The sequence below is a fragment of the Phascolarctos cinereus genome, unplaced genomic scaffold (assembly GCF_003287225.1).
Source record: "Phascolarctos cinereus isolate Bilbo 61053 unplaced genomic scaffold, phaCin_HiC Scaffold_2;HRSCAF=192, whole genome shotgun sequence".
NCBI classification, from domain to species: Eukaryota; Metazoa; Chordata; class Mammalia; order Diprotodontia; family Phascolarctidae; genus Phascolarctos; species Phascolarctos cinereus.
This window is the reverse complement of record NW_027555625.1, coordinates 257039857-257064856: the sequence shown is the minus strand read 5'-3', so window position 1 is coordinate 257064856 and position 25000 is coordinate 257039857. Positions and strand designations below refer to the sequence as shown.

At 34.5% G+C, this 25000-nt stretch overlaps 1 protein-coding gene across 1 annotated transcript in view; it reads left to right on the top strand.

The window, feature by feature from the left end:
• Positions 1-17108, top strand: part of CAMSAP1 (calmodulin regulated spectrin associated protein 1) — a 49758-nt gene extending 32650 nt beyond the window's left edge. The window contains 11 exon segments of the mRNA XM_078149956.1: positions 1025-1105; positions 1108-1201; positions 7820-7911; positions 8665-8749; positions 8993-11447; positions 12242-12378; positions 12916-13124; positions 13279-13381; positions 13607-13722; positions 14442-14560; positions 16610-17108. Coding sequence (XP_078006082.1) covers positions 1025-1105; positions 1108-1201; positions 7820-7911; positions 8665-8749; positions 8993-11447; positions 12242-12378; positions 12916-13124; positions 13279-13381; positions 13607-13722; positions 14442-14560; positions 16610-16912 — 3794 coding nt within the window. The 3' untranslated portion in view covers positions 16913-17108.
• Positions 17109-25000: the final 7892 nt, after the last annotated feature.

Below are 25000 nucleotides of genomic sequence, written 5' to 3'. Positions count from 1 at the left end.
ATTTTGTACTTTTGAGTACCCACTGCCACAGAAAATGATCTGTGTTCTTCAGTTTATTTTTCTCTGTCTTCTTTGCTGGTATTTTTCCTTCTGACTTATATCAGTGGTCATCATCCAAGACTTTATTCTTTGCCTTTTTTTCTCCTTCCCTTACTTTTATTTTCTTAAAAGGACTTTGGCTTTTGAACTACCGTTTTACCTAAATCTGCATTTCCTAACTGTACCTGTCTTGTTACTTAACCATGTAACTGAAGCAGACAGACATTAAGTGATTAGCCCAGGGTCTGTTGCCCAGAGTAAAGGGCATAGGTGCTTTCTAGATCCTTAGGCACTAACACCTGGCTTCCTAATGCATCCTAAAGACCCCTGGGCATTTGTAGTACTTTTGGGCCTCTTTTCTGCCCTGCAGATAAATTCTTTTTTATGGGCTTTTTCTGATTGTGTCCTCAGTGCTTAGCTGAGTACTTGGCAGGTAATTAGTGTTTTTCATTCATTATTTTATTCTTTCATTCATTTAGTAGTTGTTAATTGAAAGTTTGGTAAGTCTGTGTTCATAAGACCAAACTTGTTTTATGTTTGTCAGTAAAAAGCAAATAGAATCTTTGATTCTTTGGCTTTGAGAAATAGATTTGAGATGACCATATAGTTGTATGAGTGTATGTCATATTTTCTACTTCTGATAAAGTTCTAGAGGAATTTTAGCCATAGAATAGTTGGAATGTTAAAAATAAAGATTGAAATGTCCTAGCCAAGTTTAATTTGTTCAGTCAGGATTGTTCTCTGTTACTCTTCTATTGTACGAAATATAATCTTGATTTTTTTTTAATATCATTAATGATATTTTAGGTCTTTGTTGCTAAAATAATGTACTCAGGTATTGAGTTTTAAACACATTTTTTAAAGAGAAGTTACATTTAAAGCAGAAGCATTTTACGTAGATAATGGCATTTTATTGTATTTTCTTGCTAATATATTTAACAATTTAAAATAATCTAATATTACTATAAAATAAATATTTCTGCAGCTAAAACAGTTTTACATCAAAAAAGCAGCCGCCCTCCTGTTCCTATTTCCAATGCAACTAAACGAAGTTTCATGTCAAGCCCGGTACTTCTGGCCAAGCAGATATGCAGCCTCCAGTTCAGCTGCCACCAGAAGCTTGCAACAGGTATTACCTGCACCCTGAAGAATCTGACTATCTGTAAGTCTGTCTTTCTGCCCCCAGAATGCACCACCTTATTTTTCTTTTCTTTGTATTTCTGAAATTGTTTTGAAGAGGTTTTTTAAAGAAAAGACTTGTTTTCAGATTGTTTTTCTGTTCCCTGTATGAGGGAAAAATATAATAATGATTTAAAGATTAGAGAAATAGTCTTGATAAATCTAGGTGAAGGTTTATTTTGTAATAAGGACTTATAGTATATAAAATACAAACATCTAGGATTCAAATTTCCATGCATCATTTTCTAAAAGTAAATGACTATGTAAAATATTTTAGTGGATGTGAATGACTATGGAAAACATTTTATTTTTAAAAAATAATTTATTTATTTTTGGTTTTCAGCATTCACTTCCATCAGATTTTGAGTTTTACGTTTTCTCCTACTCTCTCTTCCCCCTTTCCCAAGATGGCATGCAATCTGTTATAGGTTCTACTTACACATTCAAATTAAGTATATTTTCACATTAGTCATGATGTATAGAAGGATTAGGACTAATGAGAGGAACCATGAGAAATAAAAGAAATAAAGAAGAAATAAAACAACAAAAGAAAAGGAGAGCAAATAATATGCTTCCATCTGCATGCAGACTCCATCAGTTCTTTCTCTGGATGTGGATGGCATTTTTTGTTATGAGTCTTTTGGAGTTGTCTTAGATCCTTGCATTGCTGAGAAGAACTAAGTCTATCAAAGTCATTCATCGCACAGTGTGGCTGTTACTGTGTGCAGTGTGCTGGTTCTTCTCTTTTCACTTGGCATCAGTTCATATAAATCTTTCCAGGAGTTTCTGAAATCTGCCTGCTTATCATTTTTTATAGCACAGTAGTATTCCGTTACATTCGAATACCACAACTTGTTCAGCCATTCCCCAGTTGATGGGCATCCCTTCAATTTCCCTTTGCCACCACAAAAAGAGCTGCTGTAAATATTTTTCTACATGTGGGTCCTTTTCCCTTTTTTATGATCTCTTTGGAATACAGATCTAGAAGTGTCAAAGGGTATGCACAGTTTTATACCTTTGGGCATAGTTCCAAATTGCTCTTCAGAATGGTTGGATTATTTCACAACTCCACCAACAATGCGTTAGTGTTCCAATTTTCCCACATCTTCTCCAGCATTTATCATTTTCCTGTTTTGTCATGTTAGCCAACCTGATAGATGTGATGTGGTACCTCAAAGTCATTTTGATTTGCATTTTTCTAATCAATAGTGATTTAGAGCATTTTTCCATATAACTATAGATAGCTTTAATTTCTTCCCCTGAAAACTGCATATTTATATCCTTTGACCATTTATCAATTGGGGAATGACTTGTATTCTTATAAATTTGACTCAGTTCTCTATATATTTTAGAAATGAGGCCTTTATCAGAGACACTGGCTGTAAAAATTCTTTCCCAATTTTCTACTTTCCTTCTAATCTTGGTTGCACTGGCTTTGTGAAAAACCTTTTTAATGTAATCAGTCATTCATTTTGCATTTCATAATGTTCTCTATCTCTTGTTTGGTAATAAATTCTTCCCTTCTCCATAGACCTGATAGGTTTACTTGGTTTTTTAAAGAACGTTTTGTAATTGGCAATTACATGTCTTGAATGTGCCTTAGTAGGTTGATTCTTAGATATATTATGAACTTTGTAGTTATGTGAAAATATTTCCCTTTAAATTAGGCCCTCCTAGGTTTTGTTATTGACATATAGAAATGCTATTAATTTTTAAAAATTTATTTTGTGTCCCAGTACTTTACTGAAACTGTTTTTTGAAACTTCATTGGTTTAATTACTGATTATTTGGTGTTTTCTAAGTAAACTATGTCTTCAGCAAATAAGTATAGTTTTGTTTCCTCTTTATTGATGTTTATGCCTTTAATTTCTTTTCTCTTGTCTTACTGTTATTGCTAGCATTTCTAAAACTTGTCAGACAACAGTGTAGAAAGGGGTCATCCTCACTTCTATTTTTATTGGGGAAGCTAGTATTTTTCTACTGCAAATAAAGCTAGTGTTTGGTTTTAGTTATATACTTTTTAAAAAATCACATTAAAAAGCTCCCCTACCCCCCTAAAAGAGGTTTTAGCATAAATAAATAAAAATATTTGTTGTTCACTTGTTTCAGTTGTGTCTGTCTGTTTGTGATCCCATTTAAGGTTTTCTTGGCAAAGATATGGGAGTGGTTTGCCATTTCCTTCTCCAAGACATTTTACAAATTAGGAAATTGAGACAAGCAGGGTTAATTGACTTCCCCAAGGTCACACAGCTATTAAGTGTCTGAAGCCAGATTTGAACTCGGGAAGACGAGTCTTCTCATTCAGTGCTTAGTACTCTATCCACTGTGCCGCTTGTGCCCCTGTCCCACAAACTATCAGTGTTTAACCATCCTTGCAAAGATTGCATGGTACAAATGTCTCTCAGCCACTTAAGCCCCTTTCTCCCTTGCTTCTGTTCTGTATGTATCGTGTATGTGCCTATTTATTTAAATTTTATCTCCAGCTCTTCTTTAAGAAGTGCTGAAGGGGTATTGAGGGGAAAAAGTTTAAGAAGGCCTGGACTCTATTCCACCATTAGAATGTACGTTAAGGCTTGCTTTTTCCTTCTTTGTATTATAGTTAGCACAGTGTCTGGCAGCTAGGTGGCGCAGTGGATGAAGTGCTAGGCCAAGAGTCAAGAAGATTCACTTGCCTGAGTTCAAATGTGCCCTCAGGCACTAAGTAGTTGTATGACCCTGAGCAAGTCACTTAACCCTGTTTGCCTCAGTTTACTCCTCTGTAAAGTGAACGGGAGAAAGAAATGGCAAACCAGTCTAGTATTCTTGCCAAGAAAACCCCAAATGGTATCACAAAGAGTCACACTGGAAGCATTTACTGAATGGATGGTTGTTTGATTGATCCAACTTGGTCATAGTGAATAATTTTTTTGAATATTTTACAGCAGCCTTTTTGTTGAGATATTATTTAAAATTTTTGAATTTATTGGTAATGTGAGTCTTGTTCTTTTTCTTTGTTTTATCCTTTGTGGTTTAGGTATAGAACTATGTCACATAAATGGAGTTTGCCAAAGTGTTTTCTTTCTCATTTTGTGAAAATAGTTTGCATATAGTATATTTAACAGGATTTTCCTGTAAAGCTGTCTGGAGCTGATTTCCCTTTCTACCTCACCCCATTTTTCTTGGGTGTAGTTCATTTACAGCTAGTTCAATTTCATCTTCTGAAATTGGATTAAAATCTTTTTAATGATTTATTCATTTGTGTATTTTACTGTTTTTTAGATAATCCTTAATTTCCTTTGAATTCTCAGTTATAGCGGCAAGGTATTTTAGGATCCCCAGTCATGGGCCTTGTAATTTGCTTGTGCCCCTTTTGATGTGCACTTGGAGTTGTATAGCAAAGGGATTCTGGAGTTAACTCGTGTATGTGTGTGTGTGTGTGTGTGTGTGTGTGTGTGTGTGTGTGTGTGTGTGTGTGTGTGTTTCTACTTGTGTGTTATGGGAGATGGGATAAGTTCTGTCTTGTAGAATTCAATTTTAAGTTATATTTAGCACATAATTTTTTTTGTTTGAAATTGTGGGGTCAAAGATGCTTGCAGAAAATGACTTTTGCTGTCTTGTTGATCACTTCTGCAGATTATTCTCGTAAAGATTTTGTAGATCTCTATATACTCCAAAATATTTATAGAAGCATTTTTTTGTGATAGCTAAGAATTGGAAACAGTAAAATCCCCATTGATTGGGGAATGGCTAAACAGCTTCTGGCACATGAATATTAGAATATTTCTGTGCTGTAAGAAATGATGTATGTGACATACAGAGAAACATGGAAAGATCTATATGAACTGATGCAAATGAAGTAAATAGAGCCAAGAAAACAGTATACATGGTACCTATAATAATGTAAGTGGAAAGAACAGCTACACACTAAAAAACCAAAAGGAAATGTAGCAAAATTGTAAAGATCAAGTGGAATTCAGATGAAGAGACTTGAGAAAACACTCCTAACTTGGCGGAGGTAGGAGGTCCGTGGGTGTTACGTATTGCACTTACTGGACTTTCTCAATGTATTGATCAGTTGTGCTGACTTTTTTTTCCTTTCTAAAAAAATACAGTGGCTCTTGGGGAGGGGGTAGAAGAAGGATATATGGTAGATAATATGGTGATGTAAGAAGTAGAAACATCAATAAAAAAAGATTTTGTAGAGATGATGGTGAGAAAGTGGCCTGTGGGTCAGTAATTGCTGATTTCTTCTCAGTTGTCTGCCTCTCTCCCCACTCCATAATGGTGCCATAATGCCATCTGAGATTTTTTTTTTCACCCATTCTCTTCTTTCTCAGAGAAATATAATTGATTCTAACCTTCTTGAAATCAGGAACTGTTTCATTTTTGTTTTGTATCCCTACTGCTTTGCACGTAGTGGGTACTTCTTAAAAATAAAAAAAAGCTTATTTTGCATCTTGAATACTGTTGAGTGTGTTACTATATCACCTCCAGAGGGCTTTCTCCTATATGTATTTGATTTGACTGAGTCACTCTTCTTAACTAAATCACTTATTCTTTTAACACATCAGGTTCTAAAGTAGAGTTTAAATATGTCAATACTGTCATTAATGAGAATAGATTGCTGTAGAAACAATAACAAGTCTGTTCCCTTTCCTGTCTAGTTCCCAGTCTGTCACGAAATAGTTGTTTTCATTTTTTGTAATATTGGATCTTCCTATGTCCAGCATCTTTTCATTTTCTTCTTGAATAGTGCATTTATGCTTTAGAAGTGTTAGACTTCTGAGTTAGACATCTTGACTTTTTTCATTCCTCTGCAATCATATTTTCCAGGTATTTTTTTCCTGTCTTGTACTTCATGTTGTGCTTTACATCGAAGTTACTATGTATCAGTTTGTATGTTGTGTAAGTCGCAATTATCTACATAGTGGTATCTTTTGCTTATGCTTATCATGAACACTTTTAAGTGTCTCATTACCTAATGATGCTTCTTATTGCCTTTTGAGTGCATAACGAAAACAATTCCACTAACTCCTTTACCTGCACCCTTTTTTTTCTGATTTCATTTATACAAACATGCCAAATTGATGTGGTTCAAATCCTCTAGTAGTATAGCAAATCATTTAATGACTGACTGAATAAAAAAAAAGTTGTCAAGCATGTACTACGTGCCAAACACTGTGCTAAAATGCTGAAGATACAAATAGAAAAAAGACTTTATCTGTTTTCAAGGATCTCATATTCTGATTTGTGGATATGATATGTAAAAGAAACTTTAGCTGCGAGGTAAGTAAAAATATCCAGATGTCTTGAGAGTGCTATGGTATGGTAAATGACAAGGCTCAGGGGTTCTTTAAGTTATATCAAGTGAAATGACAGTTTGTAGAGTGGTATAGGACCTTAGCACAGTGCCTGGCACATAATAATCTCTTAATAAATGTTTGCTGAGAGTGTAAGAGACAGCAAAGGAAGGGGGATGTTAGGCAGTAGTAGGTCAGATGGCAAATCCTGGTGGTCCTCCATCTCTCCAGAAGCAATAGAATTGGTGACTCCCATGTCATCCACACAATATAGATAGATTCTGGAAGACCAGGAGAGGAAATGAAGAATTAGGGCAAGGAGTTCACATTTTGAATACAGTTAATTTTAATGTTTTTAGATGGTCTCAAAACTGATTCTTAGAACACTGTGATCCCTTATTTTTCTATGTGTTTAAAAAGAGTAGAAAGAATTATTTCTAACAAATTAACATACTTCATATGTATGGATACTTAACTGCTATGGTTATTACCTGGATCTTTATGTTTTATTTCATCATGTATTATGAAAGTATTAAAAATTTAGGTTATTATAAAAATCACCTCTGGTGGAAATGGAAACTTTGGGTAAATGTGATTTAAATTTTAATCAATTCTATTTTTATTTTTTTTGTTGTTGTTTTAGGCAATGGGGTTAAGTGACTTGCCCAGGTCACACAGCTAGTAAGTGTTACATGTCTGAGGCCAGATTTGAACTCAGGTCCTCCTGAATCCAGGGCTGGTGCTCTATCCACTGAGCAACTTAGCTGCCCCTTAGTCAATTCTATTTAAGGAATTCTCTTAAAACAATTCAGATTGAATATCTAAAATGTCTCCAGTTAATACTTGAAATTTAAAACAAAGTTTTGGAAGTTGCTGCACAGTAGAAACCACTTGTGGTGTCAGTTCTTTAAAAGTTCTATGTTTGTAGGGAATGTATTAGGATTGAGAATAGTTTTACTTTTATTGGGAAGTAGAGTACAGGGAATGTATTTTAATAATTTTTAACATACCTAAAGATGCATAATCACCATTAAATTTCATAATGCTTTTGAAATGAGTATCATCTATTTTGAAAATTTTAGTCTTTTGACTGAAATTCTTTTGAACTGTTTGAGTTATTTGAACTATTGTTTTGTTTTTGTTTACTTTTGATTAGACTGCAAACCATTTGAGAATAGGGGCCCATGCCTTATTCATGTTTGTTTTCCACTTAGTGACAAGCACAAGAATGGATATTTCTTGCCATCATTTTTTGTCATCCACTCTTTAATTTGAAAATAAAAGCACAAGTTGTAATTATTCTCTCTTTTTTCCCCATTTAGTGGGAAAGGGAGTCCTGCCTTTAGCCCATCTCATCCTTTATTGCCATTGAGACAGAAACAACAGAAAACAATACAGGGGGAGGACAACCAGGGTAAACTTTGTTTTTCATCTTTTTCTTCTCTTCTCATGTATAGCTTTATTTTGAGCTCCATTATAATTAAATTGAATTTACTCTTTGTTGATATATTTTTATGAAGAATGAATTATAAATCATTATTGATTTTTGTAGATGTTTATTACTTTGGCATATTTTATAAGGTTAGCAACATTTAAAAATATAAATAGCAAATATCTGACATGGCACTATTTGAGTAGTTTTCATAAAATTCTGATCTCTTAAAGATTAGTATTTATGTGCTGTGCTAAAGAAAGGGTCTCTGGGTGTTAAATTTTACTTGTGTTACCAAATATTTTGCTTAATATTTTTAAGGACTAATTAAACTTTGGGTGGGAGGAAGTATGATATAATGGAAAAATTGAGAGTCAGGAGATTTGGAATCTCCTGTCTTGATTCTGCCACTGTATTACTCTGGCTTTGGGCAGTATGTTATTATGTTAACCTTTTTGTCTTGGTTTCTTCACCTATAAAATAAGGGACTAGACTAGGTAGTCTTTCAGCTTCCTTTGAGGTTGAGACTTCTGTTTCAGTGTTTTCAGTGTTTCAATGTTTTCTTTCTGTGATTTAAAAAAAATGTAAAAAGGCATATTGTGTTGGTATAGGCCATTTTTCTTGCTCTGATGAGTTAGTCATATGTTGTTATGTTCTGGAGAATTGATCATTGCATTTCAGATATTTCAAATTGTGAAACTGACTTTAACATTGTACACTTTTTTCAATTTGTAGATCAACGTCATCGTTCTAATTCATTAACTCGAGTTGACGGACAGCCACGTAGTGCAATCATTGCATGGCCAGAAAAAAGGCCCAGGTAAATGTTTATCATATAAACTTAAAAAATGTACATAGTTTCTGTTTTCAGAAGGCTTAAAAATCCCCTGTTGATTACACTAACTTAAGTTATATCTTTATCGTTCTTTTACTTTGTGGGAGGATTTGAAGCCTAAAATATCCTATATTCATAACAAATATTCTAGTCATTTTATATTTTAAATTATGTCATCTGTATACCAAAGAATATTAAAATTTGACTTCTCCTAATTTCTTATTTTAGGCCTCTGTCTCAGCCAACACCATTTGCTCTTCACCATGCTACAAGTAGTGATGTGGATCCTGGTTCTGGTGATAGTATTAGCTTGGCTCGATCGATTAGCAAAGATAGTTTAGCATCTAATATTGTTAGCCTCACCCCCCAAAATCAACCTCACACCACGGCTATTAAGACTAATGGGAAAAGCTTGCTGAATAATGTTGATATTGAAGATGAAGATGAAGAACTTGTGGCAATAATTAGAGCAGATGAAATTCCAAGCTGTGGTGACTTAGAATTGCAAAGTACATCTTCCAGGGCCTCAAGTTTAATGGCAAGTTCTCGGTCTCCTAAAAGACAAGTGGAATCCCTAGAAAGTAAACCTGATAGTTTTTTTTTAGAGCCTTTAATGCCTGCAGTACTTAAACCAGCAAAAGAAAAACAGCTTATTAATAAAGAAGATGAATGTGGAGAAGGGAAGCAAAGAAGTTTTTTGTCTAAAAGACTTAGTGAAGGACATCAGCTGTTGGGACGGAAGAAAGTTAATAGCAATCATGTTGATCATGATATGAATAGGACTTTTACTCCAATTTCTAGTTCAGAATTTCCTACAGCTATAGATTCTGCTGCTACTGATTCAGTAGGTTTGGGACTTCTGTCAGCAGAGGTTTCATTAGAAACATGCAGGTCATTGGCTAGTGGTGGTTTAGATCAGCTATCTCAGGAACAATCTGCTGAAGGCTTCTTTCTTCATGTTTCCAAAGCTGATGAAGATACAGAAGGTAGAATAAATGATAGCAGTGCAAAAAGTACAGATCCACATGGTCTAGAAACAACATGGACTATAATTAGGCAAGATTCTGACTCAGATATCCTGGATCTAGAGGAAGCTGAACAGGATTTAATTGGAGAGGGCCCCCCTTTAGTCATTACTAAATATATTGGTGAGGAAGAGTCTGCAAAACTACAAGAGGACATGAAGGTTAAGGAGCATGAAGATAAAGATGATGCAAGTGGACGTTCAAGTCCATGCTTAAGTACCATCTCTCAAGCTAGCAGTGTGTCTATGGCTAGTGGAAGTGTTAGGATGACCAGTTTTGCAGAACGAAAACTCCAGAGACTTAACAGCTATGAAGCAAAGTCTAGTACAAGCAGTTCCCAGAAAACTACACCTGATGCATCAGAGAGCTGTCCAGCACCACTAACTACATGGAAACAAAAGAGAGAGCAGAGCCCTAACAGGCAAAACAAAGATCATGCTAATCTCTTGGCTTCTGAGCTGGTTCAGCTTCATATGCAATTGGAGGAAAAACGCAGAGCAATAGAGGCACAAAAGAAGAAAATGGAGGCATTGTCAGCAAGGCAGCGACTCAAGTTAGGTAAAGCAGCCTTCCTTCATGTAGTTAAGAAGGGGAAGACTGACATTGTTCCGCAACCACTTAAACCAGAACATTTTCCAAAAGAATATTCTCGGCACAATGGAGAAGAATTGGATGATGGAATTTCTAAAGGTGAAGACTTTCTTGTAAAAGAAGAGGATAAAGAAGATCTCCTTAGTGATTCTCAAGAAATGGCAAAAATAAAGATCCAGGAAAATGTGGCTTTTGTTCAGCACAAAACAAAAGACGCTGCTGCTATACACGAATTAGAGAAAAGTAAGATGCTCTCTGCTGCTCTTTTAGAAGATAATGTTGGTGAAGTTGTAGATATAAATGAATGTGATGTTTCCATTGAAAAGCTAAATGAAACTATTAGTACACTTCAGCAAGCTATATTAAAGATTTCTCAACAGCAAGAACAGCTTCTTATGAAATCTCCTACAGTACCAACACCAAGTACTAGAAATAATTCCCAGGACCAAAAGGTAAAGCCATCAATTCATTTTGTTGAGCCCCTCTCTCCAACTGGAATGAACAGTCATCGTAAACCCCCTCGTCTTGGTCAAGGACGAAGTCCTCGATCAGCACGACCAGCTGAGCTAAAAGTTGCTAAAGATAAACAGCAAAGTTCTTCCCGTATTAAAACTCCAACGCCAAGTGTAGAAACTGCGCCTCACTTAAGACCTTTTCCTCCTAATAATCATCCCAGAACACCCACAGAAACATGTTTGGAAAGTGCCACAAGCCATGGAAATGATTCTCAAGAAAAGTTTTTCTTTGATAGTTATAGGCTTCATGATGAGAGTAACCAGAGGACATTTGTTTTGTCTGCTTCCAAAGATGCAAACATTATTTCTGAACAAATAAGCAAGGAAGTTTTGAATAATAGCGTAAAAGAAACAGGGATAAATTCTTCAGATGTCTCAGGAAAAGAAAATGTTCCTGTAGAAGAACCACTAAGGAGCAAGGGTAGTCTCATTGAAGTAGACCTGTCAGACCTGAAAGCACCAGATGAAGAAGGAGAAATGGAAAGCCATGATAGCTCTTTAGATTTAATTAGTGAGTGTGATCAGAAGCCTGGTGTAGGCTTTTTCTTTAAGGTAAGCACATGATACTATTATTTTTGCGTGTTGGTGATGAATAATCCTTTTATCATTTAACCATTAACCACGAGTTTTCTTTATTCTTCAGAGAAGTCTGTACTGGTAGGGAGCTTTTACTTGAAGAATGCAGGTGGACATAGAAAATACCTATCCCACATGCTTTTCATGTACATTTTTGAAAGGGAAAAAAAGTGGAAAAAACTTGTGGGGAGAGTAGGGAGTTTCTCCTTTTACTTGTAAAATCTACTCCATTTACATGGTGTTTTGAAGATGATTGGGATAATATAAACTTGATTCTTAAATCTTATTAAAAGAGAAGCATACAAATATAGCATATTATGTTATGTAATGTTACATTGTTTAATACTTATGCTTTTGGGATGTAAATTGTTTCCGGGTTAATCAGGTCCTATTTTATACTATTTTATATTTCATGAACTCAAAAGGTTTTGATAATGTCTTATTACATTTTGTATCTCAAAAGGTTTTGATAATGTCTTATTACATTGAAACCTATCTGATTTTACTAATGGATCATTTGAAGTAAAGTCAACTTCTGAATGGTGCCTAGTGAGTGATTTAGCTTTTTTTCCCATCATTTTCACGGCTACTATCAAATATTTTTTTTCCTTTTTTTGGAAGATGAGCAGAGTTTTGGATTAAGCAGTATATTTTTCTAGATCCACTTCCAAGTCATTTTTTTTCTCTGCTGAGTTTAAATATGATTTTCTTAACCTGTTAAAATGTTTTATTTTCAAGTGTTAAATCTGACATTGAGTTCAACTTTGCAGGATGAACAAAAAGCAGAAGATGAATTAGCCAAGAAACGGGCTGCATTCCTTTTAAAACAGCAACGCAAAGCTGAAGAAGCTCGTGTACGGAAGCAGCAGCTAGAAGCTGAAGTTGAACTGAAAAGAGATGAAGCCCGGTGAGGCATACTTATTTTTTGGCCATTAGTGACAAGATAGATGTGTGTGAAGTATTGCACCTGAGGTTACAGATAATATAAAATAACAGAACTAAGGAGTGATATGGTAAGTTTTGGGAGAGGAAACCTTTCCGTTTCCTTATCTCTATTATTTCTGATGCTTTGGTGTCACAATAACAAGTTAGCCACTAAAAAGAAGCCGTTGGTGTTTATTCTTTATGTCTTCTGAGGCTAGAATGGAAGGAAGTGGAAAGAAACAAAAACAGTAACATTTATTAAGTCATGTAACAGTAGGCACTTAACAAATGCTTGTTTTTATTCTTAAACTGCATTATGAAGAATTTATGTTAAGTGTAAAACAGAGCTTTCTGATAGACTTAACCAAAGACCATACTAGATGGCTGAAGGGAGATTGTGAAATTTTTCTAGAAGTCTTTTAATATAGTTAACTCTGGAAGAATTTTGGTAAGGTTCATTTGGGTTTTCTTACTAGTATCTAGCAAATGATTATTTGTGTAAATTGACTTTTTTTTCTAGGCGGAAAGCTGAAGAGGACCGGATACGAAAAGAGGAGGAAAAAGCTCGACGGGAACTCATTAAACAGGAATATTTGAGAAGAAAACAACAACAGATTTTAGAAGAGCAGGGACTTGGTAAACCAAAATCAAAACCGAAAAAACCACGGCCAAAATCTGTTCATCGGGAGGAGTCATATAGTGATTCAGGAACCAAATGTTCTTCAACCCGTAAGCAGATTTTGCTGTGTAATTTATAATTGTGGGTAGATGTGTGTAAATAATTACACCTATACATTAGCTATTCACAGTTCATCTAAAGTTACAGATGTTTTCATGTGAGCTTTTAAAAAACTTTATTTCTTTTTTCTCCCTAATTAAACAGCTGATAATTTAAGTAGTGCCCAATCTGGCTCCAGCCTGTCTTTGGCATCAGCAGCAACAACAGAACCTGAAAGTGTTCATTCTGGTGGAACTCCTACTCAGCGGTAAGGAAGAATTCAGACTATGATTTTGTCTTTGTATTATATGTTTAGCAACTCATGTGATTAATAAGTAAGAAAAAGACTTAAAAGAAGAAATTTTTTGATGAAAATGAAGCTGGTTTCATCTTAATGAATGAATTGACATGAAAAGTAACGAAGACTAGAAGGAATGTGATGTTTTTCTTAATCATTTTCATCTTCTCTTTCTTTTTCCTTTTGATTGTCCAGAGTTGAATCCATGGAATCTTTGCCAATCTTAAGCAGGAATCCTAGCAGGAATACAGAAAGAGATTGGGAAAATGCTTCTACGGCATCTTCAATTGCATCTGTGGCAGAATACACAGGTAAAGGTTCAGAATGTTTCTATGATAAGATAATATAAATTCCACTAAAGTTTAAATTCCTTGTTTTGGACTATTGATGGCATTTTCAAGTAAATTGTATTTGCCATTTCAGACTCATTGATTAAAAATGATGTGATAATATAACTGTAGTGTTATTCTTTAACTAGAGAAGAGCTTTTAGAATAAATTTCCTAAACTTGTCCTCTTCCTAATGCCCTTTTTATCCTGTCCTCTTTTTCCTTAAGCAAGGGAAGAAGAAATGAACTTATGCTAATATTTTCAGTACTTGACTTTCATCTGCTTAATTCAAGAATATTTTTGCGAGTTCTACTTAATTGTAACTTGTTATAAGTAATTATGTGCTAGTAGCATATTTTTTGCCAGATCTCAGTTTCGTGCTCATTTTTGTTTTTTTCATGAGTGTGTTTTGTTTTGTTTCCCCAGCAGAAAACACTGTATTGAGGGAGGGGGAAATATTGCTGATTGCTGCTATTGCTTTTTAAAATTTATTTATAACTTATATTATTACCATTTTTAAAAAGGATTTGTAATAGCTACAGTTCTTGTTGCATCCTTGGTTCCCAGAATGCATGAAATAACAAATAACTCAACTCTACCCACAGTTTGATTCTAAGAACTATAGTTTTAACATTTTTGTATTGTTTGCATATCTCACAGTATTTGTTTTGAACATTTTTTGTTTTGTTATGTTGTCTTAGGTCCCAAACTCTTTAAGGAGCCTAGTAGCAAGTCAAATAAACCAATTATTCATAATGCTATATCCCATTGCTGTTTGGCTGGAAAAGTAAATGAACCACACAAGAATTCAATACTGGAGGCAAGTATTAGTAGTATCATTACTGAGTTTCATATAGTTAAGGGAATTAGTAGAAATTACTATTCTTTTCTCAGTGAAAATTCTCCCAGATTTCTAAAAATAACTGATATTTATATAGTACTTCATACTTTAAGTGCTTTACATACATTACATTTGGACCTCACAACAATACTTTGAGATGTAATTACTATGAGTAATATTATCCCTGTTTTTACAGATAAAGAAACCAAGACTCCTAGAGTTGAAGTGACTTGCTAGTAATCACATAGTTAGTAAGTGTCAGGGGCAGGTTTTGAACACACATTTGTCTGACCATAAGTCTAGCACTGTATCCATTATTCCATGATACAGACTAGCCTTTTTAATAAAGAGCATAACAAATTGAACTTTTTTATAATTCAGCTCAACTAAGCAAAGCATTCAGTGAATATGTACTATGTTAAAAATACTGTCAGGAGATAAGGAGTACTATGTGATGGAATCCTTGAGTTCAGTGTATTCGCAATCTTATTGAGGAAATAAAACTTAAATAAATGAAAAAGAGAGTAATATAAAGTAGCACATAGTAAGTGATAAGTTGTGTCCAATGAGAAGAGATAAGTGTGGGCCATAAGTTACCGAGAAGACTTCATGGAGGGAGTTGGTACTTGAAAGACTTTGACAAACAAGAATGAGGAGCATGTTGTAATTGGGAAAAATGAGCAAAGGTATACAGGCAAGAATAAGGCTGGTATATGTAAGGGATAGTGATGAGACAGATTGGATTGGAGCAGAGTATACATGCTGGAGAGTAGTGGGAAATGAAGGTTATATAGGTAAAGTGGAGAAGATATTGGAGGAGTTTGAATGCCAAAATGAATCTGATTAGAGTTGGAAGAGACCTTAGAAATTTTCTATCCTTTTTGAGGATGAGGAAATTTAAATTGAGAGTAATTAAATGATTTTCTTGGTCACAGTGGCAGAATAGGTTAAGGGCATGATAAAAATTGTGTTTTACCAGAAGATTAGTTTCTCTAGTCAGGATGGAGGGGGGAAAGGGAAGAAAGAAGTTAAGAGCTTTTTTCAATAAAAATACAGTAGTAGCAGTAATTAGGGCTTGAATGAGGTTGTTAGCTTTGAGAATTAGGAAGAAAGAATTGTCAGGACTTGATAGAGATGAAACAATTTGTGAAAAATGAGTTCTGGGTCTTGAGCCTAGGGAAATGATGTTGTCATTGATGACAGAGAACTTGGGGAAGAAATAGTCTCTTCAGGAAAGAATCATGTTCAATTTCAGACAAGCATTCCCCAAGGGAAGAGGTTCTAGCAAAGAAAAAAAGCATGATGGCTGTCTCAGATCTTAGTGGTTTTAGTATCCAGACTTTCTAAATACTTGCTAAAGGCAGATGTTTTTCAGGAGAGTTTAATTTTATTTGAAGAACTTTCTGGTTGTCTTCAACCAAAAATTCCTCATGAAGAGACAAGTCCTTTTGTCTTCATTTAATAATTTTCTATGATAAAAGTTAAAAAGTATCTCATAGAAGTCACTTAACCATTACTTCTCTAATGGAAATGAATCTTGATACAGTATGATTAGCCCACTGCAACGTCCACTTAGTGATTTAAGCTTGGTCTGTCTTAGCACTATGTTTACTTGGAGAGTTTCATTGTAAATGGTAGATGAGACTTCGTTCCCTCCTTGATTCTGGTTGCTGCATAATTCCTAGATTTATTTTTTTTAATGCCTCTCTTCAAGATAGTAGATATTGTTCAGTTGAAGCCTTGTAAATTCCCTGCCGTGTAAAATACTATAAATTATAGGTTTGAAATCTCAGGGGCTATAGTAATTTTTTTCAACTGGGATTCATAAATAATTGGTATGCATTTTTGGTAACTATCTAACCTTGTTCATTTGTCACTTTAAAAATGAAAATTATTATTTGCTTATATGTAACCTATTTTATCTCTATGTATTTGTTAACTGCTTTGTAAATATAGCCAATTTTGCTGCTCTGTACATTTATTAACTCTGTTGTAAATAGTTAATTTTACTGCTTCCTTCCAATTTAGGAATTGGAGAAGTGTGATGCCAACCACTACATTATACTATTTCGTGATGCTGGATGCCAGTTTAGGGCACTTTATTGCTACTACCCTGATACTGAAGAAATCTACAAGCTAACAGGCACTGGGCCAAAGAGCATCACTAAGAAAATGATTGACAAGCTTTATAAATATAGCTCAGACAGAAAACAGTTTAACTTGATTCCAGCCAAAACCATGTCTGTCAGTGTGGATGCTCTCACCATTCATAACCATTTGTGGCAACCCAAGCGGCCAACAGTGCCAAAGAAGACTCAAACTCGTAAATGACATTGGTTTTGGGGACAAATATCTGAGGGGATTGTGCTGAAAGAAGAATATTTACCACTTTCTTCAATTTGGGTACGAAATGTGCAAAACCGTAAAACTTTTTAAAGAGGCTTCTAGATAAAATCAATCTTCCCCCTCAACACACACACACACACACACACACACACACACACACACACACACACACACACACACACACACACACACGTTAAAAAGAATGAAGGAACAATGCCAGTGTTTTTTAATGACTCAAATCTGCTGTTATATTTAATGCTAACTACTGAAGCTTTCAAATGAGGGACTGTGCATGTAGCAAGATCTTTAACCAGTGAATTTCCTTTTACTTGAAGTTCTCTATTGGTACAAATTGGAAACGATTTAATTTGCTTTTCTTGCCTTCTCCTCTTCCACTTCACAGTGGAAGAACTGAGAATTGATCTTGGGTCATGAGTTTCTGAATGTGTATAGGAAAAGAAATTCTTATTTGGGGACTTTATTTTTCTTTTGAAGAATTGTATGATATATGATTGTATCTACTGCCAACATTTAATCCAAGTTTTCAGATTTATGGAAAAAAAAACCCCCAATTTATGTGGCTCAGAAAAAAAAGTTTATTGACAATATTAGTTAACAAAAAGCACTGAAAGATTGCAAAGTCTGTCTAAAATATCGTTTATAGATTTAGAGATGACAATTTCTGGAACACAATCATGAGGACGCAAAAAATCATAGGTGCTATAAACTAGTACTTGCTTAGTAGGCAAGATGAATGAAAACCGTTATCATTGACAAAGTTTTGGGTATAGTGTTCTAATGATTTGTTAACTTTATTAAAGACATATTTTGGCAAAAGAATACTTTCACTCTGAGCACGTTCCTCGTATAAGATGGTGCACTTAAGATCTTAAGTCCTTTTACTGTTTTTATTGTCATGACATGTAATTCTATTTGCTTTGTCCTGTCTTTATTCTGAAGGAGCAGCATGCTCTGAACAGAGTATGTGCAATTTTTTACTAATATTAATTTAGGGTGATAAAGTAATTTTGTTTTGTCTTATTTAAAAATTTTAAAGCAGAGTTGCTGTTGTTTCAAAAGTCTGGATAAATGAAACGGCTTTGGATTCTTTTCATGTTGAAATATTAAATCTTTAGTTATGACCCTAAATATGTGTTTTTCCAGCAGATTCAAATCATTTGGGAGAGTAAACTTGTATTTTGATTTCCTTCTTTATGCACTTACAGTTCCCTTCAGCACTTGTGTTTTCACGTGTACATCTAGAGCTCTGTAGTTGAAGCCTATTTAATCGTTAACTGGTTGCTATGACATCTTGATTTGACACTATTGCCTGAAGGCATTTGTTAGGTTTGCACATGTTTACTTGGAAGTGTTACTTGGATATATGTATATCTATCTTGTACTGAAGAGGGCACTGTAGAACAATAGAAGGAAAAAAAACTCTAAAATACACAAGTGTAATTATTACATAAACCTAAAGACAAAAAAGGTAAGTTGTATAAAGGAGAAAATGTGGTACAAAATAAAACACTAGAACTGCAGGTTTTATTGCAGTCTTCTCAGCCCTTTGAAGAAAAAGATTGTAGTTTGTTGCATTGTTGTATATATTGTGTTTAGAGATAGCTGGTTCCTTGTACTGTAAATAAATAACTAAAGGCTTTATGATTTCTAAAGTGCTGAGTATTAAAGTTATGAGTGAATTTTTCTGTTACCATGCTTTTCATTCTTCTGCTTTATTTCTCACTGTATGTTTGATATATTATCATATTTATTTTAAGAAAGCACTGAAATGTAATAAAAATGATTAAATAATTTGCTTTATTTTAATTTCATTTGTGTGTGAGGTTAAAATTCATTTTGGTGAGAACTCATAAGCCTTCATGCTTTAAAGATGTACTGTATTCCATAGTTACATTTAAGGAAGGGCTGCTATCAGGTATTATAGTGCATCTGTTGGAATAGTGATTATCTTTTACCTTTTTATCTCATAGTCACGGTCCAAATATATAACAGCTTGACATATATGCATCAGACAAATATATAACATCTTGACATATAGTATCAGAAAGCATAGACTCATTTTCAGTAAATGAAATTTATTTTTAAAAGTGATTGAAGAAATCCTGTCACATACAGTTGAACCATCACATTGCTGTCTTTTAGTTCTTAGCATTTTTCATTAACCTTTCCTCCATTTATCTGTTATTTAACATTAATTATGGCCTTTAGAACTTCAGGTTTTCTGTAGTTTATATTTTACTTTGTAACTTCTAATAGTATTTGACTGTAACCTGATTTTCAAGTTTCTAAACCTTTCAGCCAGCATTTACTTAACATACTTTATTTCACATTTAATATTTATAAATATAAGATTAATTTTATTATAAAGTTGGAATAAGTATTTCATTTTTAAGAGTGAGATTTGAATCTCTTGTTGTGTAGGCAGCAGTGACGTTAACATTCAGGTTACAAAATGGTATTACAGCCCTGTTTGTTCTCCAAAATTGTTGTAGCATGTGTAGTATTTTAAAATTGTGATATTTTCCTAATTATAGCATATTACATATTACATAACAGTCATACCTCTACCTCTTTAATTACTTTGAAAATAACTATAATAAATCAGTTATCCTTATTTCTTAAGATTAGCTGCACTCACATGTTGTCCTACATGGGTATAGCATGTAGTTTCAGTATATTGTATAGATCCTTTGTGAGAGTTCCTCCTGGCTCAGAAATTTAAAATTATATGATCCAGGTGTGATATCACCCTAAGATGAATGGATATTAGGTGGGGCTATAATGTGAAAACTCTTGATGTATCACAAATATTGAATTATTTCTAGTTTATCTAGCTTTTCTTGAGTTTATCATTGTACACGTGTTCATTCTGTATGTGTCAAAAACATTACATTGATAAATGCTTTGGGGGCTTACTCTTATTAATATTTTTTCTTTGTTTAAAGGCAAATACATCCAGCCCAAATTGAAAATCTAAACAATCTTAAGGTTCTTTTTAGATCAGTTAAGATTTTTCTTGAAACTATCATTATTTGAAGCAATTTTAAAAAATACCTTTAATTTAAGTAAAATTTGGTAAGAATCTAACATAAATCTCTTGTCTTTTATTTTATACCTTGGGATTTCACAAAATTTTAAAATAATTTTCTTAATAATAGCATTAATGGCAAATATGAAAAATATATTGCTAGCAAATTTTGAAAAAAATAGAAATGTACATCTTTAAAGCTATTTGATTTCACTTTTCCATTTTGTTTATTTTTGTTAGATTAGTTTTGCACATTCTATGAAAAGGACTGAAGATGTTACAATGGTCTCGCCACCTCTCCTATTATTCATATGGTTAAACATATCAGCAACATTATCTTTTAAAAAGAAACCATATCATTACTTATTCAACATTTCATAAGATACTTTAAAAGATATTATTTAGGAGTTTGTCTAGGATAAGTTGCTCATTTAAAGTTCAAGAATTAGCAAACATTTTTTGAGCTGCTACTATGTGCAAAAGCACTCTTAGACGTTGAGGGAGAAAAAAAGATAAATTAGACATTGTCTCAAGCTTGTAAGTTCACAAAAGAAGGTAAGACATATACAACTCAATATACAATGCAAGCACATATTTATCTCTTAATACACAAATATAAGTATATGAAATTACAAAGTGCTTTGAGAGTTGAAACCTTTTTTGGCATCAGAAACTGCTTCGAGAAGTTGTGTTTGATAGAGTGACATTTGTTCTGGGCCTTGAAAGATAGGAAGAATTTCAACAGCTCTATTGAATTATACAAGTAGGGAGATTGTGGGAAAGGCTTTTGAGGCATAGGTAATGTGTGTGATTACAGGCCTGGAGGTGACAGCAGTATAGGAAAATATCAGGAAATAGCAGTCCAGTTAGGCTGAAGCAGTGTGTATGAAAGGAGGTAGTGGGAGATTAGGTAGGTACCAGATTGTAGAGGGGCTTAGGAGTTTTGCCTTAATTTATTAGGTAATGGAGTGATATTCCAGGGTTTTGAATGTTATAATCACATGATCTAGATGTTCCTCAGATTATTTAGCAGCATCACGGATTTGAAGAGGAATGACTTAAAATGCTGTTGCTGTAGTCTAGACTAGAGGTAATGAGGGACCAGGATTAGAATGGTAGTGGGAAGTTGGAAGGCAAGTTTCTGAAGCTGCTTGGGAAAATGCCGACTCTCCCTGCATCTAGTAACTGGGGAAATGGGGCAGGGGTAGTGCTTGTGGTGACATTGGCAAAATTTATCACCTTAGGTACTAGTAGGAAGGGAAAAAAGATGAACAGTTGTAGTTTAGAGTTTATTTTGTATATTTGTGAGAAATATGTTTGAAGTATTTTTCAATTATGGTTCAAATAGTTCTCTGCTTGACAATAGTAGTTTTTCCTTTATTTCCTTCTTTCTGGAACTAACTACCCCTTACAAAAGTTATTCTTGGGGCAGCTAGGTGGCGCAGTGGATAGAGTTCTGGCCTTGGAGTCAGGAGGACCTGAGTTCAAATCTGGCCTCAGACACTTTACTAGCTGTGACCCTGGGCAAGTCATTTAACCCCGACTGCCTCACCAAAAAAAAAAAAAGTTATTCTCAAGTAAGAATGAGTTAAACAGGTTTACATTTTGAAATTCAAAGAGAACGATTATATATGAGATATGAGCTGTAATTGATTGTATTTGAGGATGTTTCTCGTAAGTTTTACAATATTTGATATATTTTGTCCTGAGTAGAAAGTTTCTTTTAAATTCAATCTTTTATGGATTTCTTAAATCACCATTAGATAGTTGTTTCAAATACTTTGCAGATTTCCCCTTCTACTTCTCTGGGAACACAGAAAAATGGTGAAATACAGTGAATAGGAAATAGTTGGCTAAAGAAGTCAGATTTGTCCCTTTGTCATTGATATTTGAGGTAGTTCTGAAATAAGTTATCAGTAACATTTTTTTGCCAATACTTAGACCAAATAAGAAATATTTTTGATATGAAATGTTTGTTTTCCCAAATAATCAGCACTTTTTACTGATAGGTAGATTGGAGGAAAGTAGAGGGGCAGATAGGTGGTATAGTGGATAAAGTACCAGGCCTGGAGTCAGGAAGATCTGAGTTCAAATCCAGCCTCAGATACTTACTAGCTGTGTGCCCTGGACAAGTCACTTAACCCCTATTTACCTTGGTTCATCTGTAAAATGGGGACACACTGGAGAAGAAATGGCAAACCACTCCAGTATCTTTGCCAAGAAAACCACAGAGTTGGATGCAACAATGACGGAACAACAAAGATGTAACATTTAATTTGATAATTTACTTCTCCCCTATCACCTCTCAAAAAAATCCATAGGCTTTTAAATGTGGGCCTGGTCAAAATGAGAATGAATAATAGGAGCAGAGAGCATAAAATCTAACAGGCTGAAATTCTGTTTAACTTATTGAGGCCAGGCATGTATTCATGGTTTATTTGTTTAGGGTAAGAAAATGATTACAGTTAAACCTAGATTGTCCTGTTGCTTACCCCTTATTTCCATGCCCACAAGAGGGACATCATCATTTTGGGGGTCCATTTGTTGATTCAAATTTGACAGCAAATTCTACTGGCAGGTTTGTAGTTAGATTTTCAAATACAAAGTAGAGGTGGCATTATAAAGTTGGAAGGAATCTTAGAGATTATATACTCTAACTCCTTCATTTTACGCATGAAATAGACCCAGAGTGGTTAAGTGACGGCCAAGGTTCTATAGAGGGTGTTAGGTATTAAGTGTCAGAATCAGGATTCAAATCCAGATCCTCTGACTTCCACTGCAGCATTCTGTTGCACCACACAGAGCTGGATGTTAGTGTATTGAGAAAACTTAAAATGGCAAAGTTGAAAGAACGCTGAGTTGTGAGGAAGTAAATATGTGTTTTTAGATCTGTTCCTGCCCATCAAGCTGGTGACCTCAGGCAATTTGCTTCACTTCATTTGTGCAATGAATAGAGAGCTAGACTAGATGATCTCAGGGCCAAATTTCTGTGATTTCGACCTACTGGGCCAAAGACTTTGATTTTAGGACCAGGAATACTATATCCAGTCTATCCTCCGGGAGGAATGAAAGTTTTGGGTGTAATTTTGATTAGTTAGTTGAACAGGCTAACCTGTCCAAATGTCTTTACCCCTATGACATTTTACTAGAGGACTTTATTAGTTTGTGCAAATGATAAGTTATATTGCACAGTTGACTGCATTTTTAGACCACTGCATGGTTACTACAACAAGGGCATCCACGTTGAGAAAGTCCTTTTAACAGGTTCTGACTTGTTCTTTGGCTAGAAATGATTCCTTGTGTTGTCTCTCTCATCGTAGGCAACATTTTCATACACAACTTCATTTTTCCAGTGTTGCCAAAGCTCTGCTTCCTTTTTAAAAATGGGAAAACAAATTCACACTGTCTTGAAGGGTGAGTAATATTCTGATTGTTGGATTTTGTTTGAAAGAGCTTTGGACATAGGTGAAAAGCATCAGTGACAAAGATATGCTGCCCAGATGACCACAGAATAAACTTTAACTAGACTATAAACCCAAGATCTTCGAAACTGATTTAGTGGGTGTTTTGTTAATGAATGTTTACAAATAGAAGTATGTGGCGTGTTAGCTATTTTCTAATTAAGCCTGGGCATTATTGATCTTGGAAGGACTTTTTATGAGAATGATTTGTTATCAGACCATTAATTTGTCATTTGATTTGATAGTATTTGTTTGGGGGGGGTGTTTTTTATTTTACTAGTAACATATGAACTTCTCTTAATCGGTGGACTAATAATGAAGCTTGCTTAGCGGTTCCAATGTGTGCAAGAAACAGAGTTTTTTTGTTCTTCAATTCCTAGTGGTAAGCTTGAATAACTTCACTCCCTCCACCAATTTAACTTAATTGTTTGGTCTAACATTTTTTATAAAAAACATTTTAGTCTTTATTGTTTAAGTTTTCCAGAATGTTACCCCTCAATTCCCTAGCATATAAAAATCCTTAAATAGCTTTTTATGATACCTGTAATTGCTTATGTGTAATGGATTCTGAGGGATTAGATTTATTTTGTTTGGCCCCAAAAGATAAAACCAATAGTGACAGAAGTTGCAAAAGAGGCACATTTAGTTTGGTGTCAGGAAGAACTTCCTAACACTTACAGCTGTCCAAAATTGGAATAAGCTACCTCTAATGGTGATGGTTCAACCTCCTTGGAGGAATTTTGAGTAAAGGCGGAATGGCTATTTGTCAGGTATGTTATTGTCATGAATACTTTCTCTATGAGTTGGGCTAAGATGGCTACTGAGGTCTCTTCCAGCTCTCAAATTCTTTTTCTGTGATTCTCTCCTTGGGAAATACAGTGCAGCAGAGTGTTAACTAGCTTACCCTTGGGAAGAAAACACTTCTAAAAAATTGTAACCATAGAATCACATATTGTTGGATCTGGAAGGGATTTTAGAAGTAGTCTGGTCCAATCTCACTTTAGAAAGGAGAAAACACCCCCAAAATGTGAAACAATTTTTCTGTAATCACAGAGCTATAATTTGTGACAGCCAAAGCTAGAAGCCAGGTAGCCTGATTGTCCAGTATTTTTCCTCTCACTATTATCACAATGCTTCTGTCTCTAGGCATGTTTTTTTTTCTCAAGTGTTAATGTTTACATTTTAAGGAAGAGGATTCCTCAAATTATTTTCCCTCTTCGTGGTTTGATTTTAAGTAGCAGAAGTACAGTAAAGCCTAGGTCACTCAAAAGCAGAGTAATTAGAAAATAAGTTTCTGGGATTTTTTTTTCTCTCCATTTGACTTTCAAGTCAGACAAAATCTGCAAGCCATCAGGGATTAAAACCAACACCCAGTGGAAACAACTACTAAAAACTTCTTGTTAATGTCATGGGACATACACTTAGCCCAATTGCCTAACCTTTTACATTTCAAAGAATGTTCATTGTAATTCAGAATGTCCCTGAGGCACTATGGAACTTTCATAGAAATATTTGTTTTTTATTTTTTGCTTCGCCAAAAAAGTAGAATAACACAGTTTATGA